General features: G+C 38.9%; 3 protein-coding genes across 6 annotated transcripts; 1 reads left to right on the forward strand and 2 right to left on the reverse strand.

Moving 5' to 3' along the window:
- The first annotated feature begins 2,415 nt into the window (after positions 1-2,415).
- On the forward strand, positions 2,416-5,296 carry LOC147043600 (claudin-7-B-like). Of its 2 annotated transcripts, XM_085935679.1 has the most exons (4): positions 2,422-2,906; positions 4,008-4,172; positions 4,260-4,344; positions 4,439-5,296. In XM_085935679.1, the coding sequence occupies exons 1-4, from the start codon at positions 2,684-2,686 to the stop codon at positions 4,590-4,592; spliced, it is 627 nt and encodes a 208-aa protein (XP_085791805.1). In that variant the 5' UTR covers positions 2,422-2,683; the 3' UTR covers positions 4,593-5,296. The 2 variants fall into 2 exon arrangements, with proteins under 2 accessions (XP_085791804.1, XP_085791805.1); XM_085935678.1 differs by having other exon boundaries at positions 2,416-2,906; positions 4,008-4,344.
- A 791-nt stretch (positions 5,297-6,087) lies between these two features.
- On the reverse strand, positions 6,088-9,816 carry npm1a (nucleophosmin 1a). 2 transcript variants are annotated; one of them, XM_085935677.1, is made up of 11 exons: positions 9,628-9,816; positions 8,602-8,681; positions 8,389-8,508; positions 8,042-8,135; positions 7,813-7,946; positions 7,634-7,701; positions 7,440-7,476; positions 7,313-7,375; positions 7,018-7,125; positions 6,870-6,944; positions 6,088-6,772 (listed from the first exon to the last, which is right to left on the reverse strand). In XM_085935677.1, the coding sequence occupies exons 1-11, from the start codon at positions 9,674-9,676 to the stop codon at positions 6,722-6,724; spliced, it is 879 nt and encodes a 292-aa protein (XP_085791803.1). In that variant the 5' UTR covers positions 9,677-9,816; the 3' UTR covers positions 6,088-6,721. The 2 variants fall into 2 exon arrangements, with proteins under 2 accessions (XP_085791803.1, XP_085791802.1); XM_085935676.1 differs by having other exon boundaries at positions 7,313-7,378.
- A 360-nt stretch (positions 9,817-10,176) lies between these two features.
- On the reverse strand, positions 10,177-17,730 carry kcnip1b (Kv channel interacting protein 1 b). 2 transcript variants are annotated; one of them, XM_085936349.1, is made up of 9 exons: positions 17,663-17,730; positions 17,081-17,324; positions 11,971-12,095; positions 11,824-11,893; positions 11,689-11,759; positions 11,488-11,595; positions 11,304-11,408; positions 11,143-11,205; positions 10,177-10,871 (listed from the first exon to the last, which is right to left on the reverse strand). In XM_085936349.1, exons 2-9 carry the CDS (start codon positions 17,166-17,168, stop codon positions 10,824-10,826), a joined length of 678 nt encoding a protein of 225 aa, XP_085792475.1. In that variant the 5' UTR covers positions 17,169-17,324; positions 17,663-17,730; the 3' UTR covers positions 10,177-10,823. The 2 variants fall into 2 exon arrangements, with proteins under 2 accessions (XP_085792475.1, XP_085792476.1); XM_085936350.1 differs by lacking the exons at positions 17,081-17,324; positions 17,663-17,730 and adding an exon at positions 13,879-14,909.
- Positions 17,731-18,367: the final 637 nt, after the last annotated feature.

Below are 18,367 nucleotides of genomic sequence, written 5' to 3' on the forward strand. Positions count from 1 at the left end.
AAATCAAGGATGTGGAAATTCAACAGAACTACAATGGATTTGCTATGGCAATCTTTGATCTGCAATAATACTAAATATATCGAATGACAAATGCTTTTTTTTCCTGAAATATATGTCTCTGTGGTTTGACTCTTTGGGGATGCATCCCTCTCAGTATCTAACAAACACAAGGCCTCGATTTACCCTCTCGAGTAACCTTCCATCATACCTGTGTCTATTTCTACAACTCCTATACCTGAATTAAAAGGAGATGCGCTATTCTGGAATATTATTCAATAAAACATCATATATTTGTATTGCTGTAAGCAGTGCTGTTAGTGTTTTGTCACCTCCACGCACACACACACACCATATGAAGAGAATAACATTCAAACAAATGCAACATTGATCTCTCTTTGGTCTTGTATATTTACCACCTAACACCAGCCATTTTGTTTACGCAATAACTGCAATGTAGGTCAACTCCCACTAGGTGGCAGTAAAAATAGAACACAGCGTGGTTGGCATATTAATCCATGAGTTCAAAGTGTCACTTTACCATAAGAAGGTGATACTCAAGGAGTGACTAATCTGTCTCCATGTGACAGTCTAGTGATCAACTGCTGATTTGTCCAGGGTGACACAGCCCGCATCCCTCGCCACCATGTACAGGATAATTGGGATAAATAAGGATCACATTATATTCCATATCCTGTAGTGCATTCCATAAATTTGCACAAAAGCATATGTGACGATAGCCTGAGAAAGGCTGAAGAATTACAATGCAAAGCATTCCAGAATGATGCAAAGCATTCCAGGATGATGCAAAGCATTTCAGGAATCGTCTCAAATGATAGCTCAGATAAACAGCTCACAAAGAGTGGGTTGGTAGCCAACATTTCTGGCCTAATAAAATGCACGATAAGCATCACATATTAATTTAATTCGACCCGCACTCACACCTGTTGTGAATTTTTGCCATTCTAAATAACATTTCTGGCCTAATAAAATGCACTATAAGCATCACATATGAATTTATTTCGATCCGCTCTCACACCTGTTGGGAATTTTTGCCATTCCAAATATCACCCGAAAGATGAATTTCTGTAACGTTTTCTTACAAATATCCAGACACACTTCTTGAATTAGACTAGACATATTACACACTTCACACACTTGACTCAATGTTAATAGAAACTTTCTGGACAACTGCAACCTTATCAGAAGAAAAATACATTGCGACCATTACGGTATGTAGCGGATATTGACAAATTATACATGATTATCCATATTCCCTTAATATATGTGTCATATATAGAACGGCATGAAATGAATGTATTGGTATCTTGGAAAGGGGAAGAAACAAAATCAAAGCTCTGCTTCCAAAATATTGAATTGTGAAGTCAGCCGTCTTTCTGAAAAGCGAGGATTACTCCAGAATATATCAGATGGGTGAATAGATGCAATTACAACTAGTTCACAGCCTCGCAGTCAATTAGACAGTACAATGTCAGAATGATTACCATGCTAAATGGATAGATCATGTAGCACGGATTAGGGTAATTAACTGAGAACTCATAGTCACGATCAATCTGAGCAGCATCCGTTTCGGTAGATTACTGAGCATGTGTGCCAGTTTGACATACGGAATAACCTCTGCTGCACAAATGCATTTGGGTGACGTCATCGACTCAGTTTCAGTTGTTGCTTTTCAAGTAATTGTTTAGTCATCATAGTTGTGACGGATAAAAATAAAAAATTACAGCCCGCCTCTGCGGTGTGACTCATAGAGTAGAATCAGTGGACAAAGTCTTGTCAGTATCAATAGAGTGAATATGTCCAATGGCGATGTCGTTTTGTCTCTTGTATTTAACTTTGAAATAAACACAGATTAAATGACAAGTAAATATGTTTCCTGGGGGGGACATAAAAAATAAATGACAGCAATGTTGTTTTAACATGAAGATCGTGATATAATAATGATATAATAATAATTATTATGAAATTCTGTCTGAAATATATTTCTTTCACTGTATAATTGTTTGAAAAGAGGAAAAACGTCTAGGGCCTCACTTTCAAGATAACAATTGCCCAATATTTCAAATGTTTTATGAAGGAGGATAGCTGTTAAAAAAAATACAGTTTCAGAATTCAATTCAGTGTGAACATTCAGAAAGCTAACATTTGCCGGGCAATGATTTGCAGGTCTCGAAAAAGTACTATTAATAGACTTTCATGCAATTATATGAATTTTTTTTAAACTCAAATTAACATCAGTATCTGCGCGTTTGTTTTGTCGCAGGTATGCTACGGCAGAGTTTTTCCGGAAATGCTTACGTCATGAAACTTGAAGCGCTCCTTCAAGCGGCGCACGCGTCGAAACTGCTTGCGCGCCCCCGCCCACCCGCAGCAGAAACCGACTAAAAAGCTCGCTCCCGCGCTCCACTTCCTATTCAAGGTGGGGCAAAGCAACAGGTGCGCAAGGTGACATCGTCGGCCATACAAGTACCGCCATTACATTTTTTTTAACTTACATTTGGAAAGAACAACTGGAATTTTTCTTACAAATTTTAACATCAAAGCTTTTTGGGGTTTTTTTCCCCCCCAACCCTTCTATTTAGACCAGTGAGGAATACTATTGAGCAGGTGGAGGTTTCCTACCTATTTTCTTAGCCAGGTCATCGTCGAAGAGGAAGAAGAGAAAATGGCCAACTCCGGGTTGCAGATGTTGGGCTTTGTCCTGTCACTTCTGGGCTTGATAGGCTTGATAGTGGGCACAATTCTGCCCCAGTGGAAGATGTCGTCCTATGCCGGGGACAACATCATCACAGCAATAGCCATGTATGAAGGCCTTTGGATGTCCTGTGCTTTCCAAAGCACTGGCCAGATCCAATGCAAAGTCTATGACTCCATCCTCCAGCTCAACAGTAAGTAATGCAACTCAAACGGACTATAATCAAACTTATTTTTATAAAAAAAACCTCCCTTTCAACCACACATTTGTCTTTGAGACGCTCTCTTAATTGAAGAATTTGACTTCAATGTGACCCTACTTGTAAGAACAAAATTGGTCAAATGCACCACACCTGTAATGGGGAAGTTACCAACTGCCTCTTTAAGCCACCGTTATACTTGCCCTATTTATTTACAACTGTAAAAATTCCTGTTGCTCGACCTAACCGGTTTAGTTACTTATTGACGCTTCTCCCCAGTGAGAATTAAGAATGTTGTTTATTTTAATAAAAAAAAGTTCCTGATACTGTATAGCATTGATGGCATAGTGGAGATTGGAATGTAAATGTTTACAATTGATGTTTTCTTTCAACTTATCTCTTAACCCTCACTCTCCTACCACACACATGCACTATAGTGAATTTTTTTAAACTGTTGCAAAATCATGTGGTAGAAAACCGACTCACTTGGCGACAGAAATCACGAGGAGGAAGTCGCCATGCAGGCCTATAATATGAAACAAGGTCAATTTACGTTAACTCCATAAACTACATTTTATGATTCTTATCTGTCTGAAGGCGTTTGAAAAACGGGGTTAGGCTAAATGAGTGAGTTATTATTGCACTTCCTTGTACAGTGTTCAAATTAGTTTAGACATTTTTCCAATGTCAATCAAACATGCGAAACCCGCCTTTGATAAACAATAATAAAGCTCGGGAATCACTTGTGAACAATAGTTTGATGTTAAAAAACACCAAGACAAAGAAGTTAAATTCAGGAACACTGCATGCCTTGACTGGACAGAGAGTCTTTGTTTGCGGTTAGAGGTCACAAGCTTAAAATGTTAACCTGTAGCCAGCATGTGAAATTAGGAGTGTCCTCCCATGATGTAACCTGAAACCTGGTCAGACCTGTTTGAGTTTCTTGCACACTTGAATGCCCCCCTCCCCCGCTATAATCCATTTTCAGGTGTAACCACCTGAAGTTTTTCTTTTAGTATCTTTAAAAAAGGGTTTCAATGAGGTTATGCGTGTATATCTTTTCACTGCTTGACAAATGGATTCCTTTTTCCTTAGGTGCACTCCAGGCAACACGCGCTCTCATGATTGTGAGCATTATCGTAACGGTGGCCGGCTTGGGTGCGGCCTGCATGGGGATGAAATGCACCAACTGTGGTGGAGATGACAAAACGCGCAAGTCTCGCATTGCAATGACTGCTGGCATTATCTTGCTGATTGGAGGTAAGTTTTTTTTTTTTTTTTCTATACACACACAATTAATCACACATGCACAACATTTTTGTAATGGCATTCTTTGGCTCCCCACAGCTTTGTGCTCCATTATTGCCTGCTCTTGGTACGCTCATGACATCATCCAAGCTTTCTACGACCCTTTCACACCAGTCAATACAAAGTGAGTGTTTAAGATAATTCTATTTTTTCTTCGCTCATATATGAATCAAATGATATGCTTACCTTTTCTGACTGCTGTGTAATGTTTTTTGAAGGTATGAGTTTGGGTCGGCCGTCTTCATTGCCTGGGCTGGAGCCTTCTTGGTTGCAATCGGAGGTGGGATGCTGGCAGCTTCTTGCCCGAGAGGCAAACCTACACCAAATTATCCCATCTCCAGACCTCCTAGCAGCACCAAGGAGTATGTTTAAGCAGGATAAGGATCCTTTCAAAAAGCAGTATAATTCATCTCGGAAATAGTCAAGACAAGTTGTACCTGTGTATTGGTTTATTCAGGGCAATTTTGAAACGTTACTGTAACTTTTTAACCAACACGTTCAACTTTGTACTTTCTGAAAAGATGCGTTCAAATCTTGCTTGTATTTTAACACTTGAGCGTTCAAGTTTTCATGAAATCTAAAACACATTATCCTATTGGCCATGCTTAAAAATAGAGACCACGTTATGCTGTGTACTTTCACTGTTGCTTGGTGTTAGTGAGAGTAGTATGTATGCACTGGATTGAGAACAGATATCAGAGGAAACTTAACATTTTTGACAATATTCAAGCCGAATACTAAGTCTTATCGTCTGGTACCTCAGAAGATTACAAATTTCCCTTTTTTTGTGCCTTTTATTTATATGAACAAGACTAATGATTCAGTACCACAGTTGACTGCTTCAATCAAGTGCCAGAGTGAAATGCTTAATTTACGAGATTCCCCCCCCACCAGCAAGATTGCCAATATTTTCTGTTATATCTGCGTCAGTGAAGGTGTTCAACAATTGCTATGTATGTTAATGGCTTATACTTGTACTCCTGTTTTTAGTTATGGATGTTGTACTCTATTTTTAATGTCTTTTTTTAATTTGTGATAACGACCATGTTGTACATAAACTGGAAATACAAATTTAACTGACTCCTGTTTTCAATCATTAGATTCAGCGACAAATTCCGTAACTTTGATTTTGCTGACCCCCTCGTGTGTAAATACGGCAACTACAGTTTTGGTACAAGTAAGCGTTTATTGCGGAGAAACTGCATGAAAGTTTCATGCTTACGTAAAATTTAGCCAATCGACATTGGATCGTTTTAATATAGCCACCGTTTCACACTCTTTAATTTTATTCAGGAAACATTTATTCTGACTTCTTCCCCTCTGACCAAAGGTAATTAATGACAGGATTTCAACGGAATCACACCGATCTGTCCCTAATGTGCTTGTTTGCTTTTTAGTCTATTTTACAACCACAGGGCATCCTTCAATCAAAACTTATAGATTCAATTTGACTAAATTTACTGTTCACTATTCTTCCTAGAATGTAGATATTGGCTGAGAGTCCATTCATTGTCTTATCAATCCATTAAATGTGGTTCACATAACGGAATGCACCCGAGTGACATGAATTAAACAGATCAAAATACAGAAGAAAAAAAAAACCCTCACCAAATTTAGTAATACCTTTAAAGTCAGGACGTAGAAACCCTGAACCGAGCTGTAAATATATTTTGAAATTTTCCAAACCCTTCTCATGTGAAGGACAGTAAAGTTAGAAACTGACATTTTATGCCAGCATATTGACAGTGTTAATAAGGAGTCAAAGTATATATATATATATATATATATATATATATATATAAAAACACATTGGGGTGGATATTTTTTTAATACTATTGGTAAAGTTGACAGAAACCCAAACGTTAGCTAGCGAACCAACTTTATTGAAAAGTTGTAATGGTATTCAATTCAACAGGCCTTACCATTGCCTTATTCAGCGGCCATGCGAACTTTCAAAACTCTGAATACAAATACAAATGGTGGAATAGCCGTCCAATGACAAATAAATGATGCATTGAGGGATCATGACATCAACTGCTATGTTTTACCTTGAAAGTGAATGAACCCATTGTTAAATGAAGGGCCGGAGAGAAACACAAAAGGCAATTTAACAACAATCCAAAAACAAAACATACCCAACAATCTTCTGCTACCTTCGGTATTCTGTGAGCCAACATCAAGGTCAGACTTGAGCTTACACATTTGGTATGCCACGTTATTGTTCCACCACAAAATCAACTTATATCACAAGCTTTTGGTGTCACGCAACAATATGTTATATTTATGAACAATTGCAAGCCAGTCCTTGGTGGTTCTTTCAATAATTCCAGTAGAAGTTGGCAGTGTCTATAATATAAAATATTATATTATGATTATAATATAATAATATATAAACCTCTTTATATTTATCGTGCATTGAATGAGACTGAATGAGAGTGTGAGGCACAGAAGGGTTTAGGGTTGAACAAAAAAAAAAAAAAAAGACCTAATAAAAGTGTAGCTTATTTAGTGTCTGCGACACTTTGTCGCCACTTCCACAGCTCAGCAACAGCCTGAGAATGGACACACACAAAAAGGAAAAAATATCTATCAAGCTGAAAATTTGTATTAACAATGAATATAAAAAGGTACCAAATATGCATACACTACCTGGGCATCAGAGACTCTATAAGAATTCTTCACAAAGTTTTCAAATTTGGCCTGGACTTTGGGGAGCACTGTGCCCTGAAACAGACTCAAAAATGACGGACAGCACCAAGACATTGATCGGAAAAACAAAAAACACGTTATCACTAACCTTCTTCATCACCTCAGTCATCTTTGCTTGGATCTCAGGAACCGTCAAGACTTCCTTGGGGGTTGCTGGGGTCTTGGGAGATTTTTTTCTTTGCCTGGGAGTCTTCGCCTTTACAGAGCAGAAGACGACAAGGTGATGAATTTAGTTTGATTTTGTTGGATTCATGTGGACAAATGCATACAAATTGTATCGATAGGGCTTTGATTCCTAAAAGGCATATGCAACATTGCTTGACAGCAACAAGAGCAAAAACATCCAAAAGGAAAATTTCAAGTAAGACTTAACTATCAGTTACCTGGCTTGGAGTAGTGGCTTGGGAATTTTTGCCATTCTGAGCAGATTTTGGTGTGGGCTTTGCCTGCTGAATACAAAGTTGTTAAGCATAAACGCAGATGTCGCTCAACCGGATATTATAAATGTACCTTAACGGGGGTTTCCTCCTCCTCCTCGTCATCATCCCTACGTAAAAAAATGTATATATAATATCTATATTAGTTGTCTGGAAACGGTGGTACAGGCAAACCTCAATCCTTATTTTTTTCAATGACCAAATGAGATGTAAACTCCACTCAGAGTTCAAGCTAGTAGTAACAATGTATATTTCCTGAATACGCACTCTTCATCATCATCATCATCTTCCTCGTCGTCATCATCATCCGAAGAAAGGACTATCTTCATTTTTTTCTGCAGAGCAACCAAAGCACATTTCAATCAAGAAAAAACTTAAGGCAAGCAGGTCTGTCTCGGCCTAGCTGGCTTTTACTGGATGCTCATTGGCCGGCTAATGCCACAAACCTGAGACTTGCGAGCAGGAGAGGAGGCAGGTCGTTTCTTGGACACTTTCAAATCTTCCTCTTCTTCCTCCTCCTCCTCTTCCCCATCGTCGTCATCATCATAATCTTCCTCAAAGGACCGGTCAGATTCCATCACTGCAGCGGGAATTCAGAAGAGGTAAAAGAAACATCGATGTGTTTTTAATGAATGACGAATTTGAATGTTTTAACCATCCCACACTAAAACTTACTGACGAGATGTTGCCCGCTGATATGGATCGGACCAGAACCCGCTTTCAGACGGAACACTGCAGGTGGTGAGATGGTGAAACCCCCAAGACACACCTTTTGGGGGAGGGGGGTTGTCACCATCAGAAAAAGGCACATTAAGTGTTTACACTAAAATGATGTTCTTCCATGACTTCATTTTAACCTTTTAGCCAGTTAGAAGTTCTTAACACCATTATCACCAAGTCATGACCCAATTAATGAGGTTCACGTACTGTTCAGAAATAATCAGTGTTTCTCAACTGATGTGAAATAAAGACGTGACTAAAAATAAAAACTAAACTGCACCCGCCCTGTGGTGGATACTCACACATGGCAGAGTGGAGGGTTTCAGAGAAACCACTACTGCAGTCACCTTCTGACCCTCAGAGTCTTTTCCTTCCACCTCCACGACTTGAAGCTCATCTTTTGTGGCCGGGTCTGTACATGCCTGTACGGAGCATAATTCGGTTTATTGCAAACTTTAAATAATCCTTCAATTTTCTTCAGTGATTGAGTTGTGAGCAAATGCATGAATGGTTACCATTCGGAGATCCAGCTGATGCTCAAAGTCATCATCCTCAGGATGGAATGTGACTTCCTTTCCAGATTCAAGCACACAACCTGATGAAGACAAAGTCAATATGATGAGTTGAGACACAAACATACTTCAAATGATGGTTTAGTAAATGCAGTGGCTTTTCTGTGAGGAAAACCTCAACGTATGTATTTATGTTTACAAATACATATCGGTGAAAGGTTTCCAACTGCTACTTTTGAACAGTGCAATATTCTTAACGCCCTTTGAGGGCGCCATAATATCACCGAGGCCTTTTCCACGTGGCCTGGCCCAACCTTTGCTTTTTGCTGGTAGCAAAGTCTATTCAACGCGAAAAGGTATTTGGGAAAATAAAGACCATCAAACCAATAAGCACGCTTAAAATCACGACACAAACTAAGCTGTGGAGAACAATACAACGACATTTCGATTATTGCCTTTGTGATGGGAACATGCAAACCACTACGAAAGGTACAATCAATCGTCACCGAGTTGTTAAATGTTTGTAACAGAGAGCGTCGTACTACGAAATCGCTAAGCATCCATTAACAGGAATATGTGAGAGGAATCCAAAAAAGCACCTTGGCCCACATGTGAGAGCCAACGTTGAGCCGGCTGTACATATACGATCGGGGATCAGCGACTAAACCCCTCGGTAGTATAGTAAAAGTCCAGTCTAAATGACCGCAAACCGAAAGCAAGAACAAGTTAAATAAAAATAGAGAAAATACACGTTTTAAAATCAGCATTGCTCGTGCAACTACGGGGGACGCCATGTTTGGGCCAAACACGTGTGTAGCAGCACTGAGCCAGTACGACACACATTGACCAAATCTAACTAAACGTTGTCACCCCAAATACCTCATCGATTCGCAATAAACAACCCTACGTATGAAAGCCACATATTATTTCATCCATTTTACTTAAAAAAAAAAAAATAACTTATCTACCACGAACACACAAAGAGAATATCCGCTGCTCTTCGCATTTACGTCAGTAAAAGTGACTCACCGTAAATAAACGTCTGTGGGGCCATTTGTTCTTCGTCCATACCGTTCATTTTGTAAAATTAAAGGACGGTTAACTGAGCAAGCAACTTAAAAGAAAGAAGAAATGCGGCAGGACAGACGTTACACCTCACACTAGTGCTCAAGCTGGCGTGTATAACTCCACCTCCTCGCTTCTTCTTCTTCTTCTTCTTCTTCTTAGGTCTTTTCTTCTTTGGTGTTTAACTGATGTTTGCATACCGAATAAGGATATTACTGCCATCTATAGATTGGTTCTAAGTACTGCTTTGGTTTAGATTTCGGATATGCGAGTTTAAAAATCGATTAACACCACCAGTGGATGCATGAAATTACAACTACTATTATAAATTTATAATATTAATATTTTATTTAACTTTGCACAATACGAGATGGTGTTGGTTGTTTTGCCTTTTTGTGCTAAATCCTCAGTCAATTGAGCATTGAAACAAATGTCTGAAATAAAACGCACTCAATGCTTTACATTTTTATTTATATGGCTTAGAATTCTATTTGTGAGGGTGAGAGAAATCGGTTGCAAACTAAGACCTGAGTTTATGACATCCCACTTATATTGTACATCAAAGAGGAAAAAGCATGTTCCCACATGACTTTTTACACTTTCAAAACAAAAAGGAACAACCAAAAATCAAAGTCAGAAAAATATAACATTTAAAGTATATTACTATTAAATAGACATGAAGACCAGTACATAAACGAGTAACATGACACAAAGACCCACATCCTATTCCAAGATAAACAACAGATTAAGAACATTACAGCCAGACGTATACACAACGACAAATCCTTTTGCAAATCTAACAAATATTTACAGATAGAACTTTTGGAGAGGCAAACATTTTAGGAGCATCTTTGGGCAAAAAATGAATATACACAAGCAATTACAAATGACATTATCTTTGACTGACCCTCCACTAAAACACAAGATAGTTTTACTTCCTTGCCTTTCTCAGGGGTCACTTTGAAACACTCAAAACTTTGCAACAAGAATTCTAATCCATTTATGTTATGCAAGTCTTTGCAGGGAGCCCGTCTGTATTCAATCCACTGCTGGATACAAGGGCAAGAAGAGAGACTGAATGCACAGCACGTATTCATCTACACACGTACACAAACTAGCCCTCTTATTTGGACATTTTCTCATTTTCCCCTCCTCCTGGCCTAGATCACATTCTCAAAGAGTTGCATGGATCTCATCATGATTTCATCCTGTGAGGAGAAACATTTAATGACCACTGTTGAGTGATGTAATCCAATGCTGTACATCAATACATATGTACCAGTCAAACACAAAAGATATTTATTATTTGGGTTGTAGTAAGCACAATGTAGGACTCTACTGCATTTTTACATAATACTACATCTGTGAGCGTCAGTTCAACTGAAGTTGTGTGTAAAGGTATGATTTTGGACATTCAAGACGCCAAATTTCATTGTGGCTGTAAAAGAAAATTCCAATTCCAATTGAGAAAAGACATACCTCCTGACAGGCTATTACAAACTCCTCCAAAGTTACCACTCCATCTCTGTTTTTGTCCATTTTCTGTGGCAACAGAAAAACATAACATGGGTCAGCAAATGTAAGTAAGCTAGACTAGCCTATATGGACTCTTCTCATAGGAAACACATTGCTGAACTTACCTGAAAAAAAGCATCCACGTGCTGCTGTGCCACATCTCCCTTCAGTGCAGGGTGAGTGTACCTGCCCATCATGTCATAGATGGCCTTCACAATCTCTGTCATCTCCTACAAGAAAAGATGATGCACAAATGGACTCAATGACTGCTCATGAAGATTCTTGACCACAAAGTTGTACAATGCTCACCTCCCTATTTATGTATCCATCTCCATTAATGTCATAAAGGTGAAATGTCCATTCAAGTTTTTCCCTCAAGGTTCCCCTCAGCAGGATAGACAAGCCCATTACAAAGTCCTGACGGCAAAAGGTCAAAGTGTCACTGCACATGTGGCAGCCAAATTATGATGTACCTCATGCAATTAATTGCACTTCTTTTGCAGCTGTTACCTTAAATTTAATGGAGCCATTGTTAGTCGTGTCAAATGCATTAAAAAGGTAATGTGCGTACATACTTGCATCTGCAATACAAGAAACAACAAAATATGTGAGATCTGCTTTGAAACACAAGACTCAATAATTTACCTCCACGGGGAAAAAATTGTGCATAAATGTGTTTAAACGTCTCCTCATTTACGACTCCACTTGGACATTCCTGCAGAAAAAAAGAAAGACAACTGCTTAAAAGACATTTGGAAGCCATTGATTATATGGACGTGAGATGTGATTTACATTCTTGAAACCACGATAGAGAATCTGGAGCTCCTGCTTGCAGAAGTTAGTTTGGGATTCCAGTTGTTCGAGAGCCTCCGGCCTATGACACACTGTTGTCATCTCGAGGTCATCATCTGTTTTATCTGCAGAGAATAAAAAATACATTTAATGCAATCCGGGACTAAGTGTTGCCGTGTTGTGCTTGAAAGAATTTGTCGAATCATAAAAATTGTGATACTTTGTACAGATATGGCTCAGCGAACACATATTCAATCTGATTTGTCTACAGAGTAAAATGCTTATTGAGGAATTTAAATGTAATCTATTCACAGTAATAAGGTGTCTGGTACTGTTGAACATATTTAACTGTTGAGAAATTATGATTTTTAATAATAATATTAATATTTAATATTATTAACAATAATCTAATTAATTAATTTAACGAATAATATTATTATTTAATATGAACATTTATTTAATATTATGTTAATATTACCAACGTATTTCCCTCGTGATCACGCAACCATGTGATATTTAAAAAAACTGAGAATTGGAATTGGCAGGTGTCGATTAGATGAGGGTGAGGAGTGTGAGGAAAACATAGCAGCTTGAAGGTTATGTGACAAACGTGGTACTGATGTCACACGCATGATGAGTTATTTTCTGTCAAACTGCCTGGAGGATAACTCGTCTTGAAATAACTTTCTTTGCCCAAAACAAATAAAAGAATAAAATAAGCGATGATAACCAGCATTTGTGGAAATAGTCCGACCATAAGATTGTGCTTGGGGGAAAGTGATGGAGATAATGAGAGATGTGTCAGGTGGTGATAAAGACCCAGAGGAAACGTCATTTGTGAATGACACCATCTTGCACTGTTTACACAAACAATATCAGGGAATGTTTGCTTTAGTGCTGCGTTCTCCCCTTGTTTCCATGGTTGGATTCAGTAAGCAGCTGGTGAACCATCCATTCATTGAGAAATGATTCCTGATGTAGGCCACAGTGCAGCGTTGCCAATTCAATATCAATCCTATGTAAGACATGTCCAATATATGCAATTCTGTCCTTGCAAAGATAGCGTCACATATTCATTGTTAGAACTGCACTGCTTTAATATTGATGATCAAGTTGATCAAGTAGTCAACACGTGTCCCGTGTCAAGTGACCACTTTGTTACAGATAACTGCATTTTTCTTTGCAATAAACTGCATGAGGAGCATTCCATCTTTTCAGTGTAAACAAATTGATGACATATGTCAGACTCTAATCACACAGGTTGTCGGTGTGCATCTTTACAATGTCCATCTGGTCTACTACTCCAATTGTATCATTCATCTTGACACAATATTGTTCACTCTTCAACCGGGTCTCCATGACAACAAGCATCTCGTGCATGAGGTTGTGGAGAGAGGTATGATATGTGAGCTGGGTGTTAATTCACATGCAACGCTTGTTTCTCTCTTCCGCACGTACGCGTGCGGGGGGGGCACACGTATCATTAAAGAGTCAGGGACCGTGATTTTGCTCGCTGCTTATCTTCAAGGACAGCCTACTTGATGGTACACTGTAATCTCTCCATCATAAACACGTCGTATAAGATACGACTCTGGATACAGAGCCAGCAAGGGCGACTCGAATCGAAACGTCCCATCATCTATTGATTTTATTCTTTTCATTTATTAGCATGTCTACTATTCAAATGCATTTGTTTGATTGTCATCATATAAATCTACAAAAGACACTATAAATCTACAAAACACACTTGCTATCTTTTTTCAGTCCTCCACATGTGTAAATTGTCATTACTCTGTTCTTGAATCTTGAATCTTCACCAAGCACATGTTGCACTCGTGCGGCAAAAAAACACGAGCAAGACTTCCATAAATCTCCCCGTTCATTCTTTTTTCTCTCATCTTGACATACCTCTTGTCGGTCTTCTCTGCTTGGTTTGCATGGTCAAAGTTCCCACCACTGCACCCATGTTGTCGCCGTGGTAACCAGCCTGACCAAACAGCCCAGATTGTAGTAGTGTTTTTATTTCTTTTTTGTTGTTATTTTTTTCCCCCCCTCAACGATGGCAGTCCGGGGGTCCCTCGTTGTCTCCTTTCACAGCTGCGGATCTGGGATGGGATTTCCTCTCACAGCTTTCACTGAAAGTCGACTCTCCTCCAAGTGACGATTCTCTTGGATTTCTGAGCTCATTTTCAAACACACGCATGAGCTGCTCCTGCCTCCCCGCTGCCACTCCCTCTTCTGTGTTCTGTGTCTCCCTCCACTCATCTGTCCCCCCTCTTTCCATTTCCCTGCCTCCTCATGTTGTTGTGGCGTATTGCTATACTGATGCAGTGCTCACTAATAAAAACCAAAGGCAGCAGGTGAAGGACAGCTGAAGCTGACACATATTTGCGTGGATAGGTCATCATAGACTCTCTTGCTATGTGTGCAAAAGAATGAGTGCAGACACCGTCAGCTTGTTAATTTTGTATCAAATAATTTCATTCATACTGTATGTAACCTCACTCTTCCTTTTACTGAGTCAGTGAATGACAGCTTTGAAAATCCTCCATTGTTCCATTTTTCTTTTTCAATGCGGTTCCATTTCTTGAAAAGTGTTTCAGCGTTGAGACATGATTATTTGAGGAATGCAAAAACACAGAGTGAAGCCACTGTGGGGTTCTGTTGGTGCTAGTGGTTATGCTGAAGGCCCCCAGCAGTAGAAAGCAGATCCATGAACCACATCCATCGTGATTGCATGACATTGGTTTTTTGCTCCGGAGGGAAATCAAGTTCTATATTCAGAAGACTATCACAGACCTGTGCAATTCCCTTGACAGATTTTTTTTTTGTGCCATCTCCAACCCTGTCTGCACAGGGATGTGCCAAATTTGCTGCACTGCAGTCTATAACATCATTATCTTTTCATTAGCTTCTCAACACCTCATGAGCTGCAACACAGCACCAACACACAGACAACCTCGTCATCCCAAGTCTTCTTCAGAAGCACTAAGTAGATTAGGCAGGATTGTACGCAAGGATCAGGACAAGCAGATCAAGACTGCATACAGTATCAACTGATGTAATAAAAAATCAGTTTTACTGACATATGAGAAGTGCTTCATGGCTGCACCACAAGCTCTTAAGGGCCATAACTGGAAAAATGCTAAATTTCCCATATACAACTCGATTATGGCCAGAAAATAAAGCAAACCAAAAATGGTAACTGTATTGGAGGTTTAATTTGCACCAAGGATTCATCACGTTAGCCAAAGTGCAAAGTCTCCCTTGATGCACCTCAAGCGGAGTTTAAATGCACCGCAACTGCTGCAAAAGAATAACATGCTTCCCCCTCTTATTTTTGTAATATTTCTCACTGAAACGTGCACACGATAAGAGCACCCATTAAATATTTAATCTCGGCCTCTGTTTCATCACCTTAGTGTGTCACCCACAGGCTTCATGTACCACGAGACGGTCAACATACAGTACAGTTAAGTCAAGGTGTAGATGTCTTTCATGAATCATCAATTATGTACACTGTGTTCTCTAAGGAGTATCAAAACTCTACCTTTGCATTTTGAAAAGTCTCAATTTTACTTCAAGACATACTCTAACTACTCGTAGAAATCTGTATTTGTCAACTTGGCTATGAAATGTGAATTTCAAAAGGTTTTTTTTTTCCCTCACAGGATGTGACTTTCGTAAATGATGCATAATAATTATAAATCGATAACAGGAGTAAAAATGGCAGAAACTAATTATCACCAAAATAAATATTTAAAGTTTCTGATCGAGTATGTTGTTGTCAAGGATATGTACACTAACCTCTCAAGGCAGTAGCGTCATCCTATACACAATCTAATAAGAGCACTTTATAAAGACAATGATGCTCGTATTACACCATTTTTTTAAGATACCATAAATATGATGGTATCAAATAAATATCACATCATATGACTTAAATGACAGTATCACTGCTGACGATAAACCAATGAAATGCTTTCTATACTGTACAAGATGTGACGTTACGCTACCAAGTGGTGGCAGCAGAGCACCAGATTACCCTAAAATGTGTGCATGCGCTTCAATAAACTACAATACTGTAGTGAAGCTAAAGCTCTATTTCAAATGTTTCCCCCCTTTTTACTCCACTGCACAACTACAAAATAAAAATGACATTTGGAAAGCAGTATGCCTCATTCCAGTGTGAAGATGGACTTTAAGTGGATGAGCAACATGCAACAAACCCATATGAACATTTCATTGTGTTACAAAGAATGCTCGAGAGTGAAAAGGGCAAGATAAAAATAAATCTCAATGATGGCGGTTACATAAAAGTAGGCAGAGAGGTGATGTAAAAAATTAAAAGCTGCGAGGCACTACGGCTCCACTTCACTGTCTTCACAACCAGAGCCAGAAAAAAAAGGAATGAGAAGATAAAGGCTACCATTCAGACTCAAATAACCTTAGGCATAGTAGATGCTACTTTGTGTAAAATCACAGGCCAGCCTACAAATGTATATTTTTACCATATAAATAGCATGTTTACATATAAATATAATGTAGTCAATGCAGCCCACTTCCAAACAAATCAGCCTTGAAAAAGGGGTGTAAACTGGAAATGAGGCTTTCATGGTCATGAAGTATATCAGTGGGACATTCTTCCTCAGCTCAGCTCTTTTTTAGCTGTGAATGTTTAAATGATGAAGATGAATATGGATGCTGCTGCATTTTCAAGTAGAGCATTTGAAAGGTGACTGGGCTGAGTTTCATGGTTCACGTCACTATGTGTTCAGTGAGGGCCCAAGGGGGGGGAAAAAAGAATCATGAAATCAACTCCATGTGTGGGAGATGAGTCTTTACATTCTGCAGCTCTCCTGACATGGTTGCGTGCATGAAGTCAAATATGTGTAGGCAGTGTATTCGAATTTTCCTTCATGCATATTCTAATAGAAATGCAGAGGCTTGCAGAAAAAGATGAGCATGGTTGAATTGTTTAAGATGGTTAACATAAAACAGGAGCACAGAAAACTAATACTCACACAGCTATTGAAAGGGATCTGTCATAAGTACGTCATCAAGTTTAGAGATACTTTTTAAGGGTGTCCAGATGTAAAGAGTGAAGTACCTTTTGCCAGGCTTCCTGAAAGCAATCTCTGAACAGATTGGATTAACTTGAGGACCCCCTGTCGACAGCGGGCTGTACAGCCAGTCATCCTCGTATAGCAGCACAAACAGACTTGAGAATTGTCTGGAAAATATCCGATTCTTCCTCTGCACTTCAAAAAGGATTTGGGCTGGAGCAGTCTTTTTCGGCGATAATAGTTCAGGGGGCGTACCTGAGGGGAATCCACCTCAGTAGTTACAGTACACTGCAAAGTGGTTGTGGAAAGCGATCATTGTCATTTGAAGTTTGAGGGGAAAAAAAATAACCAAATGCTCTTTCTTTGCAAATTCAATGACACTTGCGCTCATGAAGCTTTTCCTCTTGAAGTTTCATCTTTAAAGTCAACTATGCCCCCACCCCCCCCCAAAAAAAAAAATCTGTGGTCAACATGTACAAAATTGAGTACAAAAATGGAAGGAAGAAAGAAAAAGAAGAAATTATGAAAAATGTCTTGCAACTTTAAACTCCCGTTAGCTCATTAGAGAGAGATAAAAAATATATATATACAGTTCTGCTCTCTGAAGAAAAAAAAAATCTACTCACATTGTTGTAGTCGTATCAGCAGCTGTTTTCTCTCTAGAAATGCTCGTTTCTCTCCAGGCTACTTGAACTGTAATGTGGGGCTCGAAGGAGGCTGGATGAAGGTCTGTGGTTTATCTCTCCTCTGGTGCATGTAACAGATTCGGACTTGAGAGTGCCAACAGCATTTAACAACAACGCTCCCTCCTCTTCTTTTATATCTGAGCTCCCTCCTCTCTATTTGGTCATGTCTGATCCTTAAGGTTTGTTTTTATGATATCAAGTCATTTGTGCGAGGTAATTTTCTCTCATGCATTTCATATTTTCTTATATCAAACATGCACATTTAATGCCACCTTGCATTCTGTCTTCATTATATGAGGAATTGTGCTTTGTTTAGAGTGGCAAAGCGCAAAGGTTGTCTTTAATCAAACGTAGTGAAGCAGTATTTGCATTCTCCTTTTGCAAGCAAAATAGCTGAAGAGAAATTAAAATTGTTCTCTCTCTCTCACCACCTACGTAAATACACCTACACTGTAAATGGTTGCATAATGTGTGAATGGATTTTCTCCATAATAGCACCATTTGAACTGCATAAGTACAAACTAATAGAGGTGCTATGCAATTTCAGTTTTTTTTTAGATATAATATTGACAATTTCTTTTACTTAAAAATAATTTTTGTTGACAGAATTTATATTCCTTTTGGTCTTTGTCCATTGGACTGTTT

Source organism: Syngnathus leptorhynchus, chromosome 17 (assembly GCF_054491065.1).
Source record: "Syngnathus leptorhynchus isolate UIUO chromosome 17, UIUO_Slep, whole genome shotgun sequence".
Taxonomy (NCBI): Eukaryota; Metazoa; Chordata; class Actinopteri; order Syngnathiformes; family Syngnathidae; genus Syngnathus; species Syngnathus leptorhynchus.